At 50.9% G+C, this 17578-nt stretch overlaps 4 protein-coding genes across 4 annotated transcripts; 2 read left to right on the top strand and 2 right to left on the bottom strand.

Moving 5' to 3' along the window:
* Positions 1–501: 501 nt before the first annotated feature.
* On the bottom strand, positions 502–2000 carry NCS54_01099100 (Hypothetical protein; the record flags this gene model as incomplete). The annotated part of the gene is made up of 2 exons (XM_053156278.1): positions 502–1721; positions 1772–2000. The coding sequence occupies 2 exons, from the start codon at positions 1998–2000 to the stop codon at positions 502–504; spliced, it is 1449 nt and encodes a 482-aa protein (XP_053012253.1).
* A 1674-nt stretch (positions 2001–3674) lies between these two features.
* NCS54_01099000 (Hypothetical protein) lies at positions 3675–4394 on the top strand (the record flags this gene model as incomplete). Its single annotated transcript, XM_053156277.1, has 3 exons — positions 3675–3872; positions 3927–4240; positions 4292–4394. The coding sequence occupies 3 exons, from the start codon at positions 3675–3677 to the stop codon at positions 4392–4394; spliced, it is 615 nt and encodes a 204-aa protein (XP_053012252.1).
* A 3039-nt stretch (positions 4395–7433) lies between these two features.
* On the bottom strand, positions 7434–8504 carry NCS54_01098900 (Protein kinase domain-containing protein; the record flags this gene model as incomplete). Its single annotated transcript, XM_053156276.1, has 1 exon — positions 7434–8504. Exon 1 carries the CDS (start codon positions 8370–8372, stop codon positions 7434–7436), a length of 939 nt encoding a protein of 312 aa, XP_053012251.1. The 5' UTR covers positions 8373–8504.
* Positions 8505–10064: 1560 nt separating this feature from the next.
* NCS54_01098800 (Protein kinase domain-containing protein) lies at positions 10065–12404 on the top strand (the record flags this gene model as incomplete). Its single annotated transcript, XM_053156275.1, has 1 exon — positions 10065–12404. One exon carries the CDS (start codon positions 10065–10067, stop codon positions 12402–12404), a length of 2340 nt encoding a protein of 779 aa, XP_053012250.1.
* Between the last annotated feature and the right edge of the window lie 5174 nt (positions 12405–17578).

Raw genomic sequence — 17578 nt, 5'->3', positions numbered from 1 at the left:
AGCCAGACATCAGATAGGTCTCGGTGACCGGATATTGGGTAAGATTTTCCATTGTGATCGAAACGAATCGGATAGGAGTGAGTTTGCACCTGGCGTTGAGGCGTGACAACGAGGGGATTCCAGGTCTCATTTATGTTTGCGAACAAAAACCGCAGCAAGAAATGGCTCCACTATACCAGACAGCGCGTGATTAATGAAACAAAAGAACCAACACAAAGATGGTTGTGTGCCTCCACCCCCCATGGGTTGCCAATCTCAGGGGGTACGGAATCTTGATGGGCCGTAGACGAACGTGGTAGTGACCCGGGACCAGAGTCAACCACATGCTCAAACGGACCAGGTTACGCCATCTTCACACGAGTCTTTGGCTAAGATCTCTAAGATCATGCCGACAGGGTTGTCCTGTCGGGTATTACGGAGTAATGAGTGTGGCATTGCTTAACCTTCATGGCGGCAGACTAAATACAGTAGGGACTGACAAGACCCCCCTTGACCTCAGCTCTAAGTACGGTGATTTCTGATGCTACTATTCAGTGAGTCTCTCTTGCCCTGCTTCTCCTTAAGGAGACCATCCACCCATCGGCCGCAGTTCTCTACTGCAGCAGCCGGGCAAGACCTGTGTGGCAGAAGGTACGACATGATCTCCGCCGGACTGAACTCGGACTCTGGTACCTTAGAGGCAAACTGATCCGCTTGACTCTCCACCACCCTTTCATGCTCCCTCTGCTTTTCCGGTTCCCAAAACATGAAGCGGAAAATATCTTTGATAATGCCTCTATTAGCAAGCTGAAACTCGACCTCCATGTCAATTCGGCCGGGACGCGTCAATGCCTGGTCCAACTTTTTGGGATGGTTGGTGGTCATGACAAGGACTCGGTCTTCCTGAGAGGCTACACCATCAAGGACGTTCAGCAAGCCTGAAAGAGTGACCCCCTTCCTTTTCGGCCTCGCGTCTGTGCCACTGTCCGAATCTTCCGAGCCGGTGTCCCTAGAACACGCAGCTCCTGCTGCATCAATGTCCTCCAGCAAGACAACACATCTTTCTGGAAGCTCGGCGAACAAACTCTTCAGCATTCGATCGTTTACACTGGGGATACTGATGACATAAATGTCCATGTCCAGTTCACCGGCGACTGACAAGCTAAAACTGGATTTCCCCGTTCCAGGCGGCCCATGAAGGAGGTATCCTCGCTTGTAGGGGATCGAATGGTCGGAGTACCAGCATCTGGTTTCAGGGTTGAGGAAATCTTGAATGTCCTTGATCAAAGGTTCCTTTTGTTTCTTGTCGAGAATGACTGTTGACAGAGGCCGAGCAGCTACTGCTTTCTCCTTTCTCCAGTATTCATCGCGGTGCCCATAGATGATCGTTTTATTCTTTGATTCGTTGAGGTATGCAGTTCGACATTCTTCCAGGAGATCCTTCAAGACTGAAGATCGCCCAGCACAAGTGATGGAGATTTGCTCCTCTTTGTGGAAACCTTGCTCCACCAGTGTAGTCCGGTATTGAAGCACGTTGCACTTGTACCGGAAGAGAAAGGAGCCTTCCCACGGGGCGTATTGAAGAGCCTTTTTCCCTTCAAGGTGTTTCTCGCGTGTTGAATCTTGCTTTGTTCGGATCTTGGCAAGCATAGAACGAGCAGCATCGTCTAACCGACGAGATGAGACCCAGGCTTGTACCATATCGTGCGTTTCGTCCGATCGTTTGATGTAGATTGTTGTTGCTTTAGGGGGGGTTAGCCTGGATTATGCGGGTTTGATTTCGGTGACTAACTGCAGCGTTGAATGAACCAATCTCTCAATTCGAAAACATATGGCTTCAAGAACGCAACCAACGCAAAGAGACACATAAACTGAGTGTAGCCAGTCAGGTTGCCATTGAAGGCTTGACTGGCAGCATTGGTGATGTTAGTGAAACCAGGAAGGAAGAGGTCCAAGACAGACACATGTTGAGATAGGGCCTCTTGGATGAGAGGGGGGCTGAGGTTGCTGAGAAGCATCATGACGAACAAGTTGGAGAGTAAAATATTGCAAAGTGGTAAGTCTTTGGAGGTAGTGTGTTGAACAAGAGAGAAACAAGCACCATCAAAGTGGCAACGTCTGGCATTCTTATTCCTTTCAGAGCTCACACAATTGATGAGCCGAGATGGAACCAGGCTGAAGGATCAACAGCGTTGATGTGAAGGCCGCATGAAGAGCGACCTGGGCCTGTCTACACGCAACTATCTGCACCAAAGCACGGTCATGACAAGACACACTGCAAGAACCATCAACCTACAAGCCATCAAATGCAATTCGCTCTCCTGATTTGCTTTAGTCCCACTCTAATGTGGTTGCGCGTGGATCCCAGCCGAAACTGTACCACACGATGCCGCGTGTATCGCAATCACATCCTATTGGGTGATCTCGCCCAGTTGCCATGCGACCAATGATGAACTTCGTGGGGATGTACCTTCTGCGGCGTTCAATCATTTGACGATGAACCAGCCCCCTCTCAGCCATCCAACCCCCATCGCGGTTAAAAGCTGATTGGCCAGTCTATTTCTAGAACCTGTATTACCACCCTGCACCACCCTGCACCACCTTGCACCACTCTGTACCACCCTGCACCACGTTGAACCACTCTGCACCACTCTGCACCACTCTGCACCACTCTGCACCACTCTGCACCACTCTGCACCACTCTGCACCACTCTGCACCACTCTGCAACACTCTGCACCACTCTGCACCACCCTGCACCACCCTGCACCACCCTGAACCACTCTGCACCAATATGCGTCATTTTACACAACATGATGAAGTCCCATTTGCGCCATTTACCACTTGGTGTTTGGCAAGTGATGTGCTTTGTATCGAACCGAGGATGGTGAGGACAAAAGGAAGATGAAAATGATGTTGCTAGCGGCCCGCTATCAATATACGCAAATTCGTATCTACTTGAAGTGGGACTCCATAGAAGGCTTATTGTAATCATCGCCTGATGACGTCCGCCAGTTCCATCTCAGTAGCTTGCTTGCTACCGCCCGAATGTCAAGTCCTACTTCTCGGGTCAGTACTAGACTGTCTGTGGTATTTACAGGGAACTAACACAGTCCACGGTCCCCTCAATCATTTTTTCTCTCCACACTCAGGGCAAATCTGGCCTTTATCTGTGATACCTGTGCCGTTCACGCACACCTGGCAAGAAGATCCAGGCATCGCGTTCGAGTTCTGACTCAAGAGAATCCAGGATATCAAAGTGGTTGAGGGAGGCTCAAAGTTGGGGGTGAAATCGCCAGCGCTCGATCCAAGCTTGGAATCGATCTATCACGTGAAGAGTACCAACTTTTACCATCTGCGGCTATCGCAATGCAGCGAATCAGTCAATATCCAACAACAAATCGAGCCGAGAATGGTTCCTGTCGAAGTATGAATGGGGAGTTTATATTAGTGATAGCGATGTGGTGTTAACGTGCAGATGGTTGCCATCGTGAAAGGCATTTTGTGAAATTATGGGGGGTTATATAGATGAAATGAATGCAGTTGACGATTCGACGCAAGCAACCCGTGCCGTGGGGCGGTTCTGCCATTTCTGACCGCCTAGTCTAAGTTACCGGTCATGACATGTGCGGCTTACCCCGCGACGGACTTGGAAATTTTACAATCCCTCATCATTGCTGATTGCTACTGACTCCCTATGCCAAATTTTGACGGTTCATTGTTTGAGAGAACACAAATATCGTCAGCAGTAACTGTGGACGATGCAGCCGCTTTCTTTAGGGAACATGGAATATTCTACTGCGCTGATGCAAATATTGCAAAAGAAGCAGAGAAATCTGGCATCCAGACTCTTCGCGACCCGAAATATCTAAAGGAATTCAGGTTGGGAGATCCAGTCAGTACTACACCATGCTAGCCATTCGCATTCGCATTCCTCACCTCCTTCTAGCGACTTGCGCGTATTCTTGAAACCTACGAACCAAGCTACACCTACGTTCTCGGTCCTCATCGAGGAGCCTTCTACAGCTGCTCAGTGAAGCCAAACGAAGATCATGCCAATCAAGCGACTGTATTCATGTGGACCAAACCAACACAGCTGGAATTTTTCCCGGAAAGTCATATCGGCCCTCTTCGAGGCGTATCAGCGTCGAATGGGCTCTATCAGATTCCATATTCTTGGTGTCGGACGAAACCTTGGATCAAGGATGAAGCAGAAAAGGAACGACTGAAAGAGATCCTTGTGGAAATGGATGGAGGAGGCGTGTGAGTTGAGCTTCCCGAAACATGCTCCTCGGTTTCTGACTGACGCGTTAGACTGATTGTACACCCCCGGATGACATTTGCGGTCCAAGAAGGCTTCGCAATCGCGTACGGATGCAGGAAGCGAGACGAAGGAGGCCCAGATCCACCGCAATGACCATCGTTTTCAAGGCAATCCGGTATCAGAGCTGAGAAGACGCAAAAGAGTTAATGTGAACTATGTGGTATGGTGAATTGGCCGTTCAAGAGCCCTTCCATTTGAGGCTCGTACATGAATGATTCCATCATTTCCCCTATGTCTGGTTCAGAAAAGACAACTCCAAGCTGTGTCGTGGAACCCTCAACGATTGTGCCGGAGACAGCGGACCCTGGCTCAGAACGCAAGGGCTGCCGCCGCCTTCGAAACTTAAAGCTCACGCCAGTCTCCTTCTCAACGTCTTTCATAATTGTACTGCAGAGCTCCAGCAATTCGGCCGTCGGGTTTTGGAAACATGCGTGTTTCTTGCTCATAAATTCGTTCGTCTTCTGGTAAGATTCGTTACATTGCGGGCATGTGGCATTACAGTCGTGATCTGCAGTCCGTCAATGCATAAGCCACGCTGGGGACTGGAGATCGTACGTCGAGTATAATGTCGCGTATAGTCGTGTGGTCGCTTACACTTGTGCTCGCACTTGGAGCATTGGTACAGCGTGGATCTCTTTTGGATCTGCCGGGCCTTGGGAAGTTGGTTTTCGGTGTGCGAACGTGTGTTTTGACTGCGAAATGGTGATTCGCGACTGTGATTAGGATCGTTGTCGACTTGAAGGCTACGGGATGACGTGTTGTCGGGCAATCGGCTCAGTAAGCTGAGGATTTGGGCCTCGCAGAGCATTAGCGACAGGATAGACAAAAACATAAAATCCTTGCCTGATGGTTCTGTAGATGTACTTTCACATCCTTTTGCGTAATAGGTTCAAAACAGACATCGCATCGGAAAGTTTCTGGATTCATGTTGAGTTTGAGCATGATGGAAATTGGAAAGCCAGACCGGCGCCCCTGATTTACCCCGCGCCTACAGTGCTAGCTTCAGTTCGGCACAGTAATACCAGTCTCCTGAGAGACGCGCTATTCTCGACTAAACACAGCCCCGGGCGCGTTTGTAACAGTGTAGTGGACTAGATCTCATGACATCATAGGTGTTGTAAGAGTACACTTTGGCTTTGCGGCGTCCAGCACATCCTCCACCGAGCAAATGTTTCTAATCGTATCGCGTGACAGTACCCGCCTGGCTGATTGTTGCCCCTCGCAACAATCTTCGTCTGACGCAATTGACAAGCTGACAGCCAAACTTCAAATCAACGAACACTAAATCACGATGGAATCAGCATTAGAGCTGCAAATAAGCAATCACTCGCCATCTTCCTTCGAGCTCTTCCTTTGAGCATGAATCGCAGTCGTATAGAAGCGTGGATTTCAGATGCCTCCCTTTTCCTCCTTTCTTTGTTGGAGTCATCACCATCACTTCGTTGTCCGCTCGCCCAATTGTATGTTCGATCGCGTCTTCTAGCATGTCTTCGGTCGCATTTGTCTTGGCGATATCGAGGGTCGGAATATTGGCAACCAGTGTTCTCTCGAGGTTCGCTTCCGTTTGTATGGACACCGGCGTCAATATAGGCGGTATCTCCGTTAGACGTGGCGCCATTGAAAGCTTCCTTGGCCCTGTCCAGTAATGAAATAAGTTGGACCTGTATGCGTGAGTAATGCCAGGCTTCATGAGATGTGGTGCAGCTTCTTACCTGGTGCAATCCGACGTGCCCTAATACTTCATTCGGACGAACCTTTCGAGAGCACATATCGCAAAGAATATGGTCAAGGCTCATCTTGTCTGGCCCAGTTCTCAGGTGAGTTTGTCAGAGAAAGAAAATCATGGATACGCAAGACCCCGCTTCGGTATTCGACAGCTCAACCGCGTTAGCCTGGCACGTGGATGAGACTGGGGCATCAGAGCCCGCATCTAACACCGATTGTTCCACTTCCCTTCGAAACCCAATTTCTCAGCTGGGGCTTAAGTGCATGCGAACATCCCTGCTCTCTCTTCATTTGTTGATTGCATCACCAATCGAACAGCTGTCTCTTGCCAGTTGAGCGGTTCCAAACTGATTGTGGGGTAGCGTGTCCGTCGTCTGACTTCGGATTCGTCGAGCCTTTTTTCCCACACCTAAATCGCTGGCGTACCGTACGAGATGAGACAGAGAGATGCGGCTAGAAGCAACCGTAGGCAAGGCCCACACAACCCACAGCACAAGGTAACCCCATTTCCTGCTGATGGGTGCACCATTCTGTGCTTGTTGCCTATTCCAGCTGTCTCGTTTTCCGGGCTTGTCTCCAATAGAAAGCCACAACGTGTCGAGGTGGCACTCTCGGATGGGCGCAAATGATACGCTGTGGCGGGCCTTCCGATTCGTCTCTGAATCACAAGATACGCTTTGGCTGTTGCCTGCCTTGAATGCACCATTCTTCGGCCAGGAAATGGCCTGGTTAGAGGCCTACCCCGCAGCCTGCGGACAATCAGGCAATCGTAGCGGCAACGGCTATCGTGAAAGGAGCTTACAGGCATGGAACGTTTTCTGCACTACATCGTGACGGTCTTCACGCTTTACTAATGCGGCTGACCACCGTTCGGCAAGGTCGGGAACACATATATTTGACATACTTAAGGAGCATTTGATGAGCCAAAAAAATCCAAGGCAAAGATCAGTCCAAGTCTTCCCTGCCTTCTGCCTTTTAATCTAGGCCATCGCGTAAGGCTCTCTCACCACCTCAATATATGCTGTCAATCTCACGAAATCAGATACAAGATGTGTAAGACTTTGATCCCTCGAAAGACGAAGCTCTGCCAACATGTCATTGAAGAGCGAGCCATGACCATCCCTTGGCCAGACAACTGCGGCAACTGTGGGACTATCAAACGAACAGAATACCTTGGCTCTACGGTGGAAACGGACCCTTGCCAGGACTGCATAGCGAACAAAGTGTTTGTCAGAAATTCAGCTGGTAGATGGGTTCGATCATCTTAGGCTGGCCTTACAGCATGATCTTCTCGATGATGGAGCCATAAGGAGTTCGATGAGAAGACACTGACCTGTGCTTGGTGGTTGGGATGATGCTATGTGGGGGACAGACGCGCTATTCTCGTACCATTAGAAGACAACATAACTAGCAGGTTATCAATTGCTCCAGAATCCCGCTTTGGGCAATCGTCTCGGACTCATGTATTCTTGCTTTGACCCAAAGAGGATCCTCCTCGCAAGTGACTCTCCAGGCATCTCCATCCATAGCGGCAATGTCAGCAGCAAGTTTTGTGATGGACTTATATCGGCCATGCCAGCAACTCCATATAACGTCATCACATTCCAAGTGGCCTATTCGGGGAAGTTCCATCTTCTGTAGCTTCTGCATACGAATTGGGCCGTGATCCGGACCCCACCATTGGTCCTCAAACGGGTCGTAGCCGCGAGTCAATGAATAGAAGACCGACCCAATGGCAAACTGTTCAGTTCGGCAGCCAGCCTTTCCATACGTCCCGCGATCTGGGCCACCCTCGTCGCCAAGAAGTCTGGCGAATGGCTCCGTTCCAGACAACATATCCTCTCCCATCTTGAGTGTACGGTCAAAGTCTGCTAGCTTCACGTGTCCAGCGGGATACAAAAGCATATTCCCAGGACGAATGTCGCAGTGGGCCAGACCAAGCTCTTCAAGCCAAGCGGCAGCAGCGCCAAGCTGCTTCATCCAACGGAAACAACGCTCTAGGGGTTGTCTTCTCATAACCCCGGTCACTCGCTGAGATGACTCGTCTCTCTGCTGTTCTTCCCTGAGAAGGGATGCAAGATCTCCATTCGTGGCATATTCCAGGAAGATCGCTTCCTCGGTTCGGTAGAAACTTCGGACAATATACGGCGACGGAGGATGGCGCTCAAGTATGTCGAAAATAGTTCGTTCATTGGCCAGGTTGCAATCTCGGCCAGGGCGGACCTTCTTGACAACGATATATTTGTTCAGCTTGAACGTAAACCCAGTGCTACCAAGGCTGAGCAGATGAGGTCCAATCTGTGCATGCACCGAACGACTTGACTTCTCCATAGCTTCCATGAGCATCGATAAGGAGGCGTTTGGGGGTAGTCGTGACGCGGAGATCGTAGCGGGTTCTTCGTGCGCTTGGGCTGCTAAGGGGTGTCGGTAGAACTGGTAGGATAACGATGCCACAATATTGCTTGAGCCAGTTAGTGCCAGGCTTCTCTAAGACCGCCTAAGCATAGAAGTGGTTGTGCTGGAGTTCTCGAGGTTGGAGACCGGACGCGTCGTCAGCATTGCATCCGGGGTTTACCCTTTCTTTATTCCTCAGGCATCAATTTGATGGAGGTTAGACGAATTATCTGCGCGTTTCCGCATTACCCTGGCCCCTGGGTTCCTCATCCCATCCCAAATCAGGTAACGCGGTTACAGGATCTGTGCTTCGCTGCACAGTACACTACCGCGAGGAGGTCAGGATAGCAAAAATTTTAGCTCTGTGAATCCTGTGAAGCATTGATACAGGCTAAGCTTCGAGAATTTTCTCACACGGAGGTATCCGCAGCCATTCCCCGCGTGCGAAACTCACTCTGCCACGCGTCATGCTTCATGTTGGCTAAAAGAGGGACTCGACAATTGATTGGTGTCTTGAGAGCCTCGGATCTGACTGGCCATAAGATTAGCGCCTGCCAGCCCCTGGTTCTAGCACGGCGGTTTACCGAATCGTGGGAAACCTTAGGGAGCTTAATTTAGAGGTCTTGGATTTTATTCGCCATCAGCGAAGCAGCGCCCTGACTTCAGTGCGACGGTTCCTGGGCTAATTTCAGAAGACATCGGGCCCCCCAGCTTTAGTATGGCGTTCCCTGGGCTAATCACATCCACGAGGTGGTGTGCGTGTGGGCACTGAGTCCGCGGGTACATCGATCTGTATACCCGTGGTATGGTGTGCACCCCTTAGCAAGAGACGTAAAAGTGAGTCTATAGTTCGTCGACGTCTTTACAGATTCCTGCATTCTCAAAGCATTTCACGGAATTATTCCTTTCGGTTTATCAATAGCTGTACCGCTTGTCAAACTAGGGGCGTGCGATTATATAGAACCGGTGAGACGTACCTTTACTTCCTTCCTGTTCCTAGGAGCAGGGCAATGCTGTTTTCTTGACCCTGTTCCTAGGAATACATCAAACTGTTTTCTGACTCCGCCATGTTCCTGGGAACAGAGTAATCCTGCTTTCTTATTCTGACCCTGTTCCTGGGAACAAAGGAATACTGCTTTCTCATTCTAGCCTTGTTCCCAGGAACGGGCTGGCAAAGATATCTAGGATGAGAGGTCATGCACGCAACTACGCTGGGGCATCATGGTCAAAGCATACAACAGTGCAGGGGCCTTCATGCAAGTAATGCTGCGAACGACGATCGGCCCCCGTAGGGCTTACCGGGGGTTGCATTTCCGGAGGCCCATGAGTGGGGTACTGCCTACATCGGACAATGCTTCTGGCAGACCTGTCGAGGCAGCCTGACTCGCAAGTGAATCCGCTGAAGCAACGAACCCCGCATGCACAAGTCAACGGTGCAGCCTGGAGGCCGCGCCATCAATGGAGTAGGGTCCTCAATTAGGCCATGCAAGCCCCACATTTCGGTTCTTAATGTGGCTGTGCGGACTAGTCCGCTTACGTATATTGTTCCCAGACAACAGGTCTGTTGTCCCGATGTTTTTCCCTTAACCAGCATGTTCTCGACACCGATCATCCGTCCCCTCTCTCACAAACCTACCAGACCCCATGGGAGAAATTGAGAGACTGCAGGAGCTACTGCGGGAAGCGAACCGCCTGCGCGAAGAGGAGCAACGACGACGTGAAGCTGCTGAAGGTCGCGCGCTCGAGGAACAACACCAACGAGAGGAAGAACAACGCCGACGCGAAGAAGAACAACGCCGACGCGAAGAAGAACAACGCCGACGCGAAGAAGAACAACGCCGACGCGAAGAAGAACAACGCCGACGCGAAGAAGAACAACGCCGACGCGAAGAAGCCGAGAAACTCGCAGACGCATCGCGACCATTGACGCTCCAACCATATCTCGAAACATGCCATTCGCTCAGCCTTGATATCGAAATACTGACCGACCGTTCCCTGACGACACAAGGGGACACGACGAACCCGACCGGCCGAATTTATCCTCGACGAATCATCCCGTGGGCCACATTTGCAAGGGAACAAGAACATGTCTGGGATGAGCTTTCCTTCAGTCCCTCCTTTTCTTCCCAAGCCGTCTTCCCGTCTCGACATCAGTTAGACTATGTGAGGTCCCTGCTTCGCCCGGTTAGCAGCGAGATTGGACTCCGAAATAGCGAGCGAGACGTTGTGGAAAATGCCATCCAGAAGTTGATGGACGCAACGTACAACGACTCGTCACTGAGAAGTCATCTCGGCCTTGATGGAACGGTGACTTTTGAAAGTCACACGAACCTCGGTATTACCGATGACTCCCTCTCCGAATCGATGGAGCAAGTCTCGATCAGTTCCAGGCCGTCCAGCCGATTGACTCGGCGTCGACGAAAGGCGCGGGGGAAGGGCAACCGAGCTGATCAGTTCTGCATATACCGGGCCTCTGACGAACAAAATATCCCTGCCGTTGCGATCGAGTACAAGGCGCCACATAAGTTGAGACGCGACGAGATCGTCACTGGGCTGGTCTCAGAGATACAGCCGGATCGTGATGTGATCAACCAGGAGGGCGAGGGATATGCATTCGCAGCGAGGCGGCTCACCACTGCCGTCGTGACCCAGCTCTTCTCCTACATGATAGGAAAAGGCATCCAGTATGGGTATGTATGCACTGGGGAGGCATATATTTTCCTCCATATTCCAGACGACCCTTCCTGCGTCTACTACTCCGTCTGCGTGCCAAGCCTAGACGTCCAAGATGATGACGAGGCTCGGCTCCATCGCACTGCTGTTGCGCAAGCCTTTGCCTTTGTGCTTCAGGCCATCCGATCGCCGCCACCCTGTCAAGCCTGGCATGACGCTGCTGAGGATCTCGATACATGGGCCGTGGAGTACGAGGACGTATTGCGAAGCATCCCGGAAACAGATCGGAAGCCGCGACGCGAGACTACTTACAAGGCGCAACGGTGGAAAGGGTTTGTACGCTCTCCAATCCGGACACGCTCCCGATGCTTGCCACCTCAGGACGGGGCGCAGCAACCCAGTGGTGACGACAGCGACGATGATGACGACGAGAGCCCAAGCCCAACGCCAAACCCAGGCGTTAGTCACGGAGGTGCCTCGACCACCACATCAACAGGCATCGGATCGAGCGAGATGCAGGGGCACGATGGAAACACAGCCTCGCAAGAGGGCACCAACGTGCGACCAAACATACAAGATCGACTGTACTGCACGCACGAGTGTCTCCGTGGGCTCGCGTTTGGTGACCCAATGGACCAGAAATGCCCCAACTTGGCGGATCATGGCAATGCGCACATCAACCGGCGCGAGTTTCTCCAACTGGCACGGGATCAACTAGCAGTTGATCGCGGAAAGGATGCTGATTGCGTGCCGCTCTACTTGTCTGGTTCACGTGGGTCACTCTTCAAATTCTGCCTCTCGTCGCATGGCTACACACTTGTGGCGAAAGGGGTAGAGGCAATGGATGCTGAGCACCTACTCTACGAGAACAAGATATACAGTCATCTCCGGGACCTCCAGGGGAAGTTCGTCCCGGTCTGCCTCGGTGTTGTTGACCTCATCAAGCCCTATTACTTCAACAGTGGCGTGTACGAAGACTTCATGTTCCTCAGTTATGGCGGGCGACCAGTGTTGAAAGGATTGAGAGAAGTCAATAAAAATGTCGTCAAGGAGATTCTTATTGCACTCGGTCGATTACATCAGCATGGAGTCCTCCACCGCGATGCTGAGCCACGCAACGTGCTCTACGATAAAGACACTGGCAGATACATGATCGTGGATTTGATGCTGGCGGAACTGCATGCCCGACAACCTCTCGGACCCATCAACGTTAACAGACGAAATCGGAAGAGGAAATGGGCGCCAGGAAAGCATGAGAAGGACGTTTTTGATGCTGAGGCGCAGTCCTTGCGGGCGAGTCTGACGCAATAAGGCTGGGGTCTAATGACCGTGTTTTGGGATAGCAAAGCTGTGGGTGTGCTGTGATATTGAATGTGCTGTGAAGGAAGATACTGTGAAGGAAGATACTGTGATGATGAATGTACTGGAATATTAAATATGCTGTGACACTAAATATACCATGCCAGGGACTATGCTATACCACCATGCACTATCCTAACTTCTATGCTGTGACATCATGTGCTATCCTAGAAACTGGTCCAGGACATAATGTGCTATCTCATAACCTGGGCTGGCATATTGCGAGGTCCCAAAACTGGGGCCTATTGTGTTGCAACCGGATTCAAGGTCAGATCCGTGGTTGCGACAAATTTAAATCGCGTACTCTTATCTAGATAAGGAAATACCCGACACTTAACCGCTCGAGCAGAGAAGCAGCGTTGCCCCTGCCTGGTTCTCGAACCTTCCACGCTCAACGTGCTGTGAGGAAGAAGGTGGTCATGCTTAGACTGTCTTGACGATACCAACTTGGATAGTCAGCTGGATTGCGTCGCTCCAGCAGTCCGGCTTATTCTGCCACTATTCACTACCAGAAGACAGAGGAATTGCTTGTCTACTGTTTGATGAGGCTAGGCAGAGCAAGCCTACGGTAGATGCTCGAGAACCCCGGGAGGAAGAGCACCTCTACGAAATGACCCCTCCAAAGTACAACACAGGCGCATCGCAGCCCGTGCAGCTCAAATGAAGGGCGCAAGGTGCGTCATGCACCTACCGTCAGGTGGGGTGCTTCACATGCGACGTCTTTACGGGAGCGGAAAGCTGCATGATCCCGGTCCACTTTGCTGGCCAAGTGCAACTCAAGAGGGGACCAAAAACAGGTCCCTGGATACACAAAACTGTAAACTAACAACACCAACATGGAATCTATTAAAATTGGCGACAGCAAGAGGAATCAGTTATTTATACCCCGCCCCCAGGCCAGATCACAGTTCTTGCCTCGTCACCTTTCACAATGGCAGTTGGTAAGCACGCCCAAGGGGCTAGAAGAGACCGAAGCAATGAGAACTTCAAGAAGAAATGGAGCACTCTCAAGAAGAACGGCCTCAATATCCATCAGACTTACGATGCTGAGGTATATATATGCATACGCCGGAGAGGCGAGAAATATGAGTTCAAGTCTACTGAGAAGGCATTGCCGCTGTCGGACGAGGAAAAGGTCAGAACGTGCCTAAGTGACAGGCGGATTGCTACTGACAGAGCACGACAGAACGAAAGCTTCCCGCTGCCAGTGCTCGTGACCGCTGCTGATGTTGCAGATGAGAGGAGCGATCTAAAAGTTTCCACGTCGGGGAAGGAACGGGGGCGGGAGAACGATCAACAGTCGTGTGTAGGAAGCCCGTCAACTAGGCTCGAGCAGAGCAGCCCTATCGGTATAGAAGAGATATAAGAAAAACAGTGTTTAATTTTACTTTGGCCCTAATTCTCCATGAGGATAGCTTTTGACAATGGTAATGTCAGACGAGAGAGGCAGGGAGGGCCGGAAGCTGACAACCATCGCCGCAAAGTGGGATGCATGGGGGCGCAAGGAAGCGAGTGGCCTGTTCACCTGTGGATAATTTGGGCATGTCCCTGTTACGTATCCAACAGTCACATCCCTGAATTTAGCGCAGCGGTTCCTGGGCTAATCTGGTCCGTTGGTCTGCATGCAGATCAGGCACCAACCCAGGTTCAGGTTCAGGTTCTATTCCTACTCGGTTTTAGCCGCCATTCCCCGGCAGCCATGCCCCGTAAGCGGGGTTTGGCCGGCAGCCGAAGCGCCCCGAATGTTTATCCGTTGCGCCCCACTTCGCCAAACGCCAACTGGCGTTTTGCCAGCGGCCTCCAGACTTCCCACTTCTCTCCTTAAACCTCTATCTACAACTGGCTGGCAACCTCTGTAGATCGCGGTTCTAAATACTAATATACATATGAGTAGGAATAGAACCTGAACCTGAACCTGAACCTCGCGCCGCAGGTGCTCTGAGGGAGATTAATTTAGAAGCCTTAGATCTTATTCGCCATTAGCGAAGCAGTGTCACCGCCCTGGTTTTAGCACGGCGGGTCCTGGGCTAATTTTAGAAGACACTGGGCTTTGCGTTACCGCCCGGACTTTAGCACGGCGGTTCCTGAGCTAATCTGGCCACCCAATGGCTTGCATGTGGATCAGGCTCGATCATGTTTACTGAATCGTGGGAAGCCTTAGGGAGCTTAATTTAGACAGTGGCACGGTTCCTGGGCTAATTTTAGAAGACATAAGTCCCCGGCTTTAGCATGGCGGTTCCTGGGCTAATCACATCCACGAGATGGTGTGCGTGTGGGCACGAAGACGAAAAGCAATATTCTGCATATGAAGAATCCTACATTCTCAACGCATTTTACTGAATTGTTCCTTTCGATATATGAATAGCTGTTCCGCTTGTCAAACTGGGGGCGTGCGATTATTATTTGGATCCGGTGAGACGTACCTTATCTCCCTGTTCCTGGGAACCGGGGAATTCTGCTTTCTTGTTCTTACTCTATTCCCAGGAACAAATCAATACTGTTTCCCGACTCCGACATGTTCCTGGGAACATAGTAATCCTGCTTTCTTATTCTTACTCTGTTCCTAGGAACAGAGTAATCCTACTTTCTTGTTCTTACTCTGTTCCTGGGAACAGAGTAATCCTACTTTCTTGTTCTTACTCTGTTCCTGGGAACAGAGTAATCCTACTTTCTTGTTCTTACTCTGTTCCTGGGAACAGAGTAATCCTACTTTCTTGTTCTCACTCTGTTCCCAGGAACAGAGTAATCCTACTTTCTTGTTCTTACTCTGTTCCTGGGAACAGAGTAATCCTACTTTCTTGTTCTCACTCTGTTCCTGGGAACAGAGTAATCCTACTTTCTTGTTCTCACTCTGTTCCTGGGAACAGAGTAATCCTACTTTCTTGTTCTCACTCTGTTCCTGGGAACAGAGTAATCCTACTTTCTTGTTCTCACTCTGTTCCTGGGAACAGAGTAATCCTACTTTCTTGTTCTCACTCTGTTCCTGGGAACAGAGTAATCCTACTTTCTTGTTCTTACTCTGTTCCTGGGAACAGAGTAATCCTACTTTCTTGTTCTCACTCTGTTCCTGGGAACAGAGTAATCCTACTTTCTTGTTCTCACTCTGTTCCTGTGGGAACAGAGTAATCCTACTTTCTTGTTCTCACTCTGTTCCCAGGAACAGAGTAATCCTACTTTCTTGTTCTTACTCTGTTCCCAGGAACAGAGTAATCCTACTTTCTTGTTCTCACTCTGTTCCCAGGAACAGAGTAATCCTACTTTCTTGTTCTTACTCTGTTCCCAGGAACAGAGTAATCCTACTTTCTTGTTCTCACTCTGTTCCCAGGAACAGAGTAATCCTACTTTCTTGTTCTTACTCTGTTCCCAGGAACAGAGTAATCCTACTTTCTTGTTCTCACTCTGTTCCCAGGAACAGAGTAATCCTACTTTCTTGTTCTCACTCTGTTTGTTTGTTTGTTTGTTTTATTCATAGACTGTCCCAGCCGCCCTTGTGGCAGCTATGCAGCGTACAGACTACAATACAGGTGTTCCCTCTTCTTGCTTCAGCAGGAAGCCACCTCTGTCAGGACTCTCTTGTCTGGTCGACTGGTGTCCTTACAGAACTGCTTCCCCCTCTGCCCGAGTCTGAATACCTCTACTGCCAGCCTACTTATCTGTTCTGCAGATCCAGGCACAGGCGACGTTGCTATTATTAGGCTACTTAAACCAAGGATCCCTCATCAGCCACCCCTTCGCTGCCGACACCTCTGCGACCTCCGGTTGGGTTTAGCTGCACCACATTGACTCTTGCCTCGCGACCGTCTCCCCGCCGTATGAGCTTTCGTGTCCTCAATTGGCGAATTAGACCTTGGCGGTTGCGCTGGTGTTGCTCCAGACCTTGAGCGTGTTCTTGGTCGAGAGATGCCAGGCTCAAGGCCTATCCTGGAAGCGTCTCGATTCGCCGCAATACGTGCGCTGCGGCGGGGTCCTTGCGGCATTGCCTGAACGTCATCCTGGTGCGAACCTTGAGCCGCTTCCTGGTCCATCACAATGCGGGGCTCCGGCTGCGTCTTTGTGGCTTTTGACGGGACCCTCGCGCTGGCCAGCCTCGGTTCTTCAAGGTCAATCCTCACCCTTTACGGGTTTTGTCTCTCCGGAGGCTCTTCGTCGGTGGTGAGCCTCCTCTTCGTCGCCCCTCGTCCACCAGATCGAAGTCGTCTATTCGCTTTGCACGGGCTCATCTCAGCCTCAATCAGAGGGACCTGATCCAGAACCCAGTGCACAAGGACGCGGTGACGAGCAGCATCTCTCTTTGCACCCGCATAGCCGAATGTGGCCCGAACAAATTGTACAATGAGGAATGATCGGCTTTGGGCCTGCTCCAACCGTCGCTTCGCAGCAAGTAATTTCTCCGTGCCGTGTTTCAACATCGATATCCGCTTCGCCTTAGGAATACGCAAACGCTTTGGATCCTCCTGGGTTGACAGGTAGATTCGCCTCGCTTCGAACTCTGCTCTCGTGAGGTCTCAGGATCTTTTTGTCGACGCTCCTGCCACAACTTGTCGTGCTATGGCTCCAGGCGTTCGATGTCGCTGGTGTACTTGTCAAGCCAGAACTGGGACCTGTTGTGTTGCGGCCGGATTCAAGGTCAGATCTTAAACCGCGTACTCTTATCTAGATAAGAAAATACCCGAGACTTAGCCGCTCGAGCAGAACAGCAGCCTCTGGGACAGGACCTGGAACTTGCTACCCCCGGTTCTCGAACCTCCGGTGCAACCTAGCGGGAGGCCGCGTCATCAAGGGAGTGGAGGGTCCCTGAATTGGGCTGAGCGGCTAAAGCACTGAAGGACAGACAAGAACGCGTGGACATATTGGATATGCAGCAGTAATGAAACGGCCAAAATAGGTGCTACCCTTACTGCAGCCCAACAATTGTTCTAAAATGACCTTGTCGTAAACATGGCGCTTCCAGCAGGGGTTGGCCCAAGGGCTGATCACATGTGAGTGAGTTGAAAATCCCGACACCGGACTTGGGCAAGCCCCACATTTCGGCCTTCGATGTGGCTGTGTGGACCGACCCGCTTATGATAACTTAGTTCTCTGGACAGGACTTGTTCTGTTGTCCCGATGTTTTTCCCTTATCCAGC

The sequence above is a fragment of the Fusarium falciforme genome, chromosome 9 (genome assembly GCF_026873545.1).
Source record: "Fusarium falciforme chromosome 9, complete sequence".
NCBI classification, from domain to species: domain Eukaryota; kingdom Fungi; phylum Ascomycota; class Sordariomycetes; order Hypocreales; family Nectriaceae; genus Fusarium; species Fusarium falciforme.
This window is presented reverse-complemented; position numbering and strand designations above follow the sequence as displayed.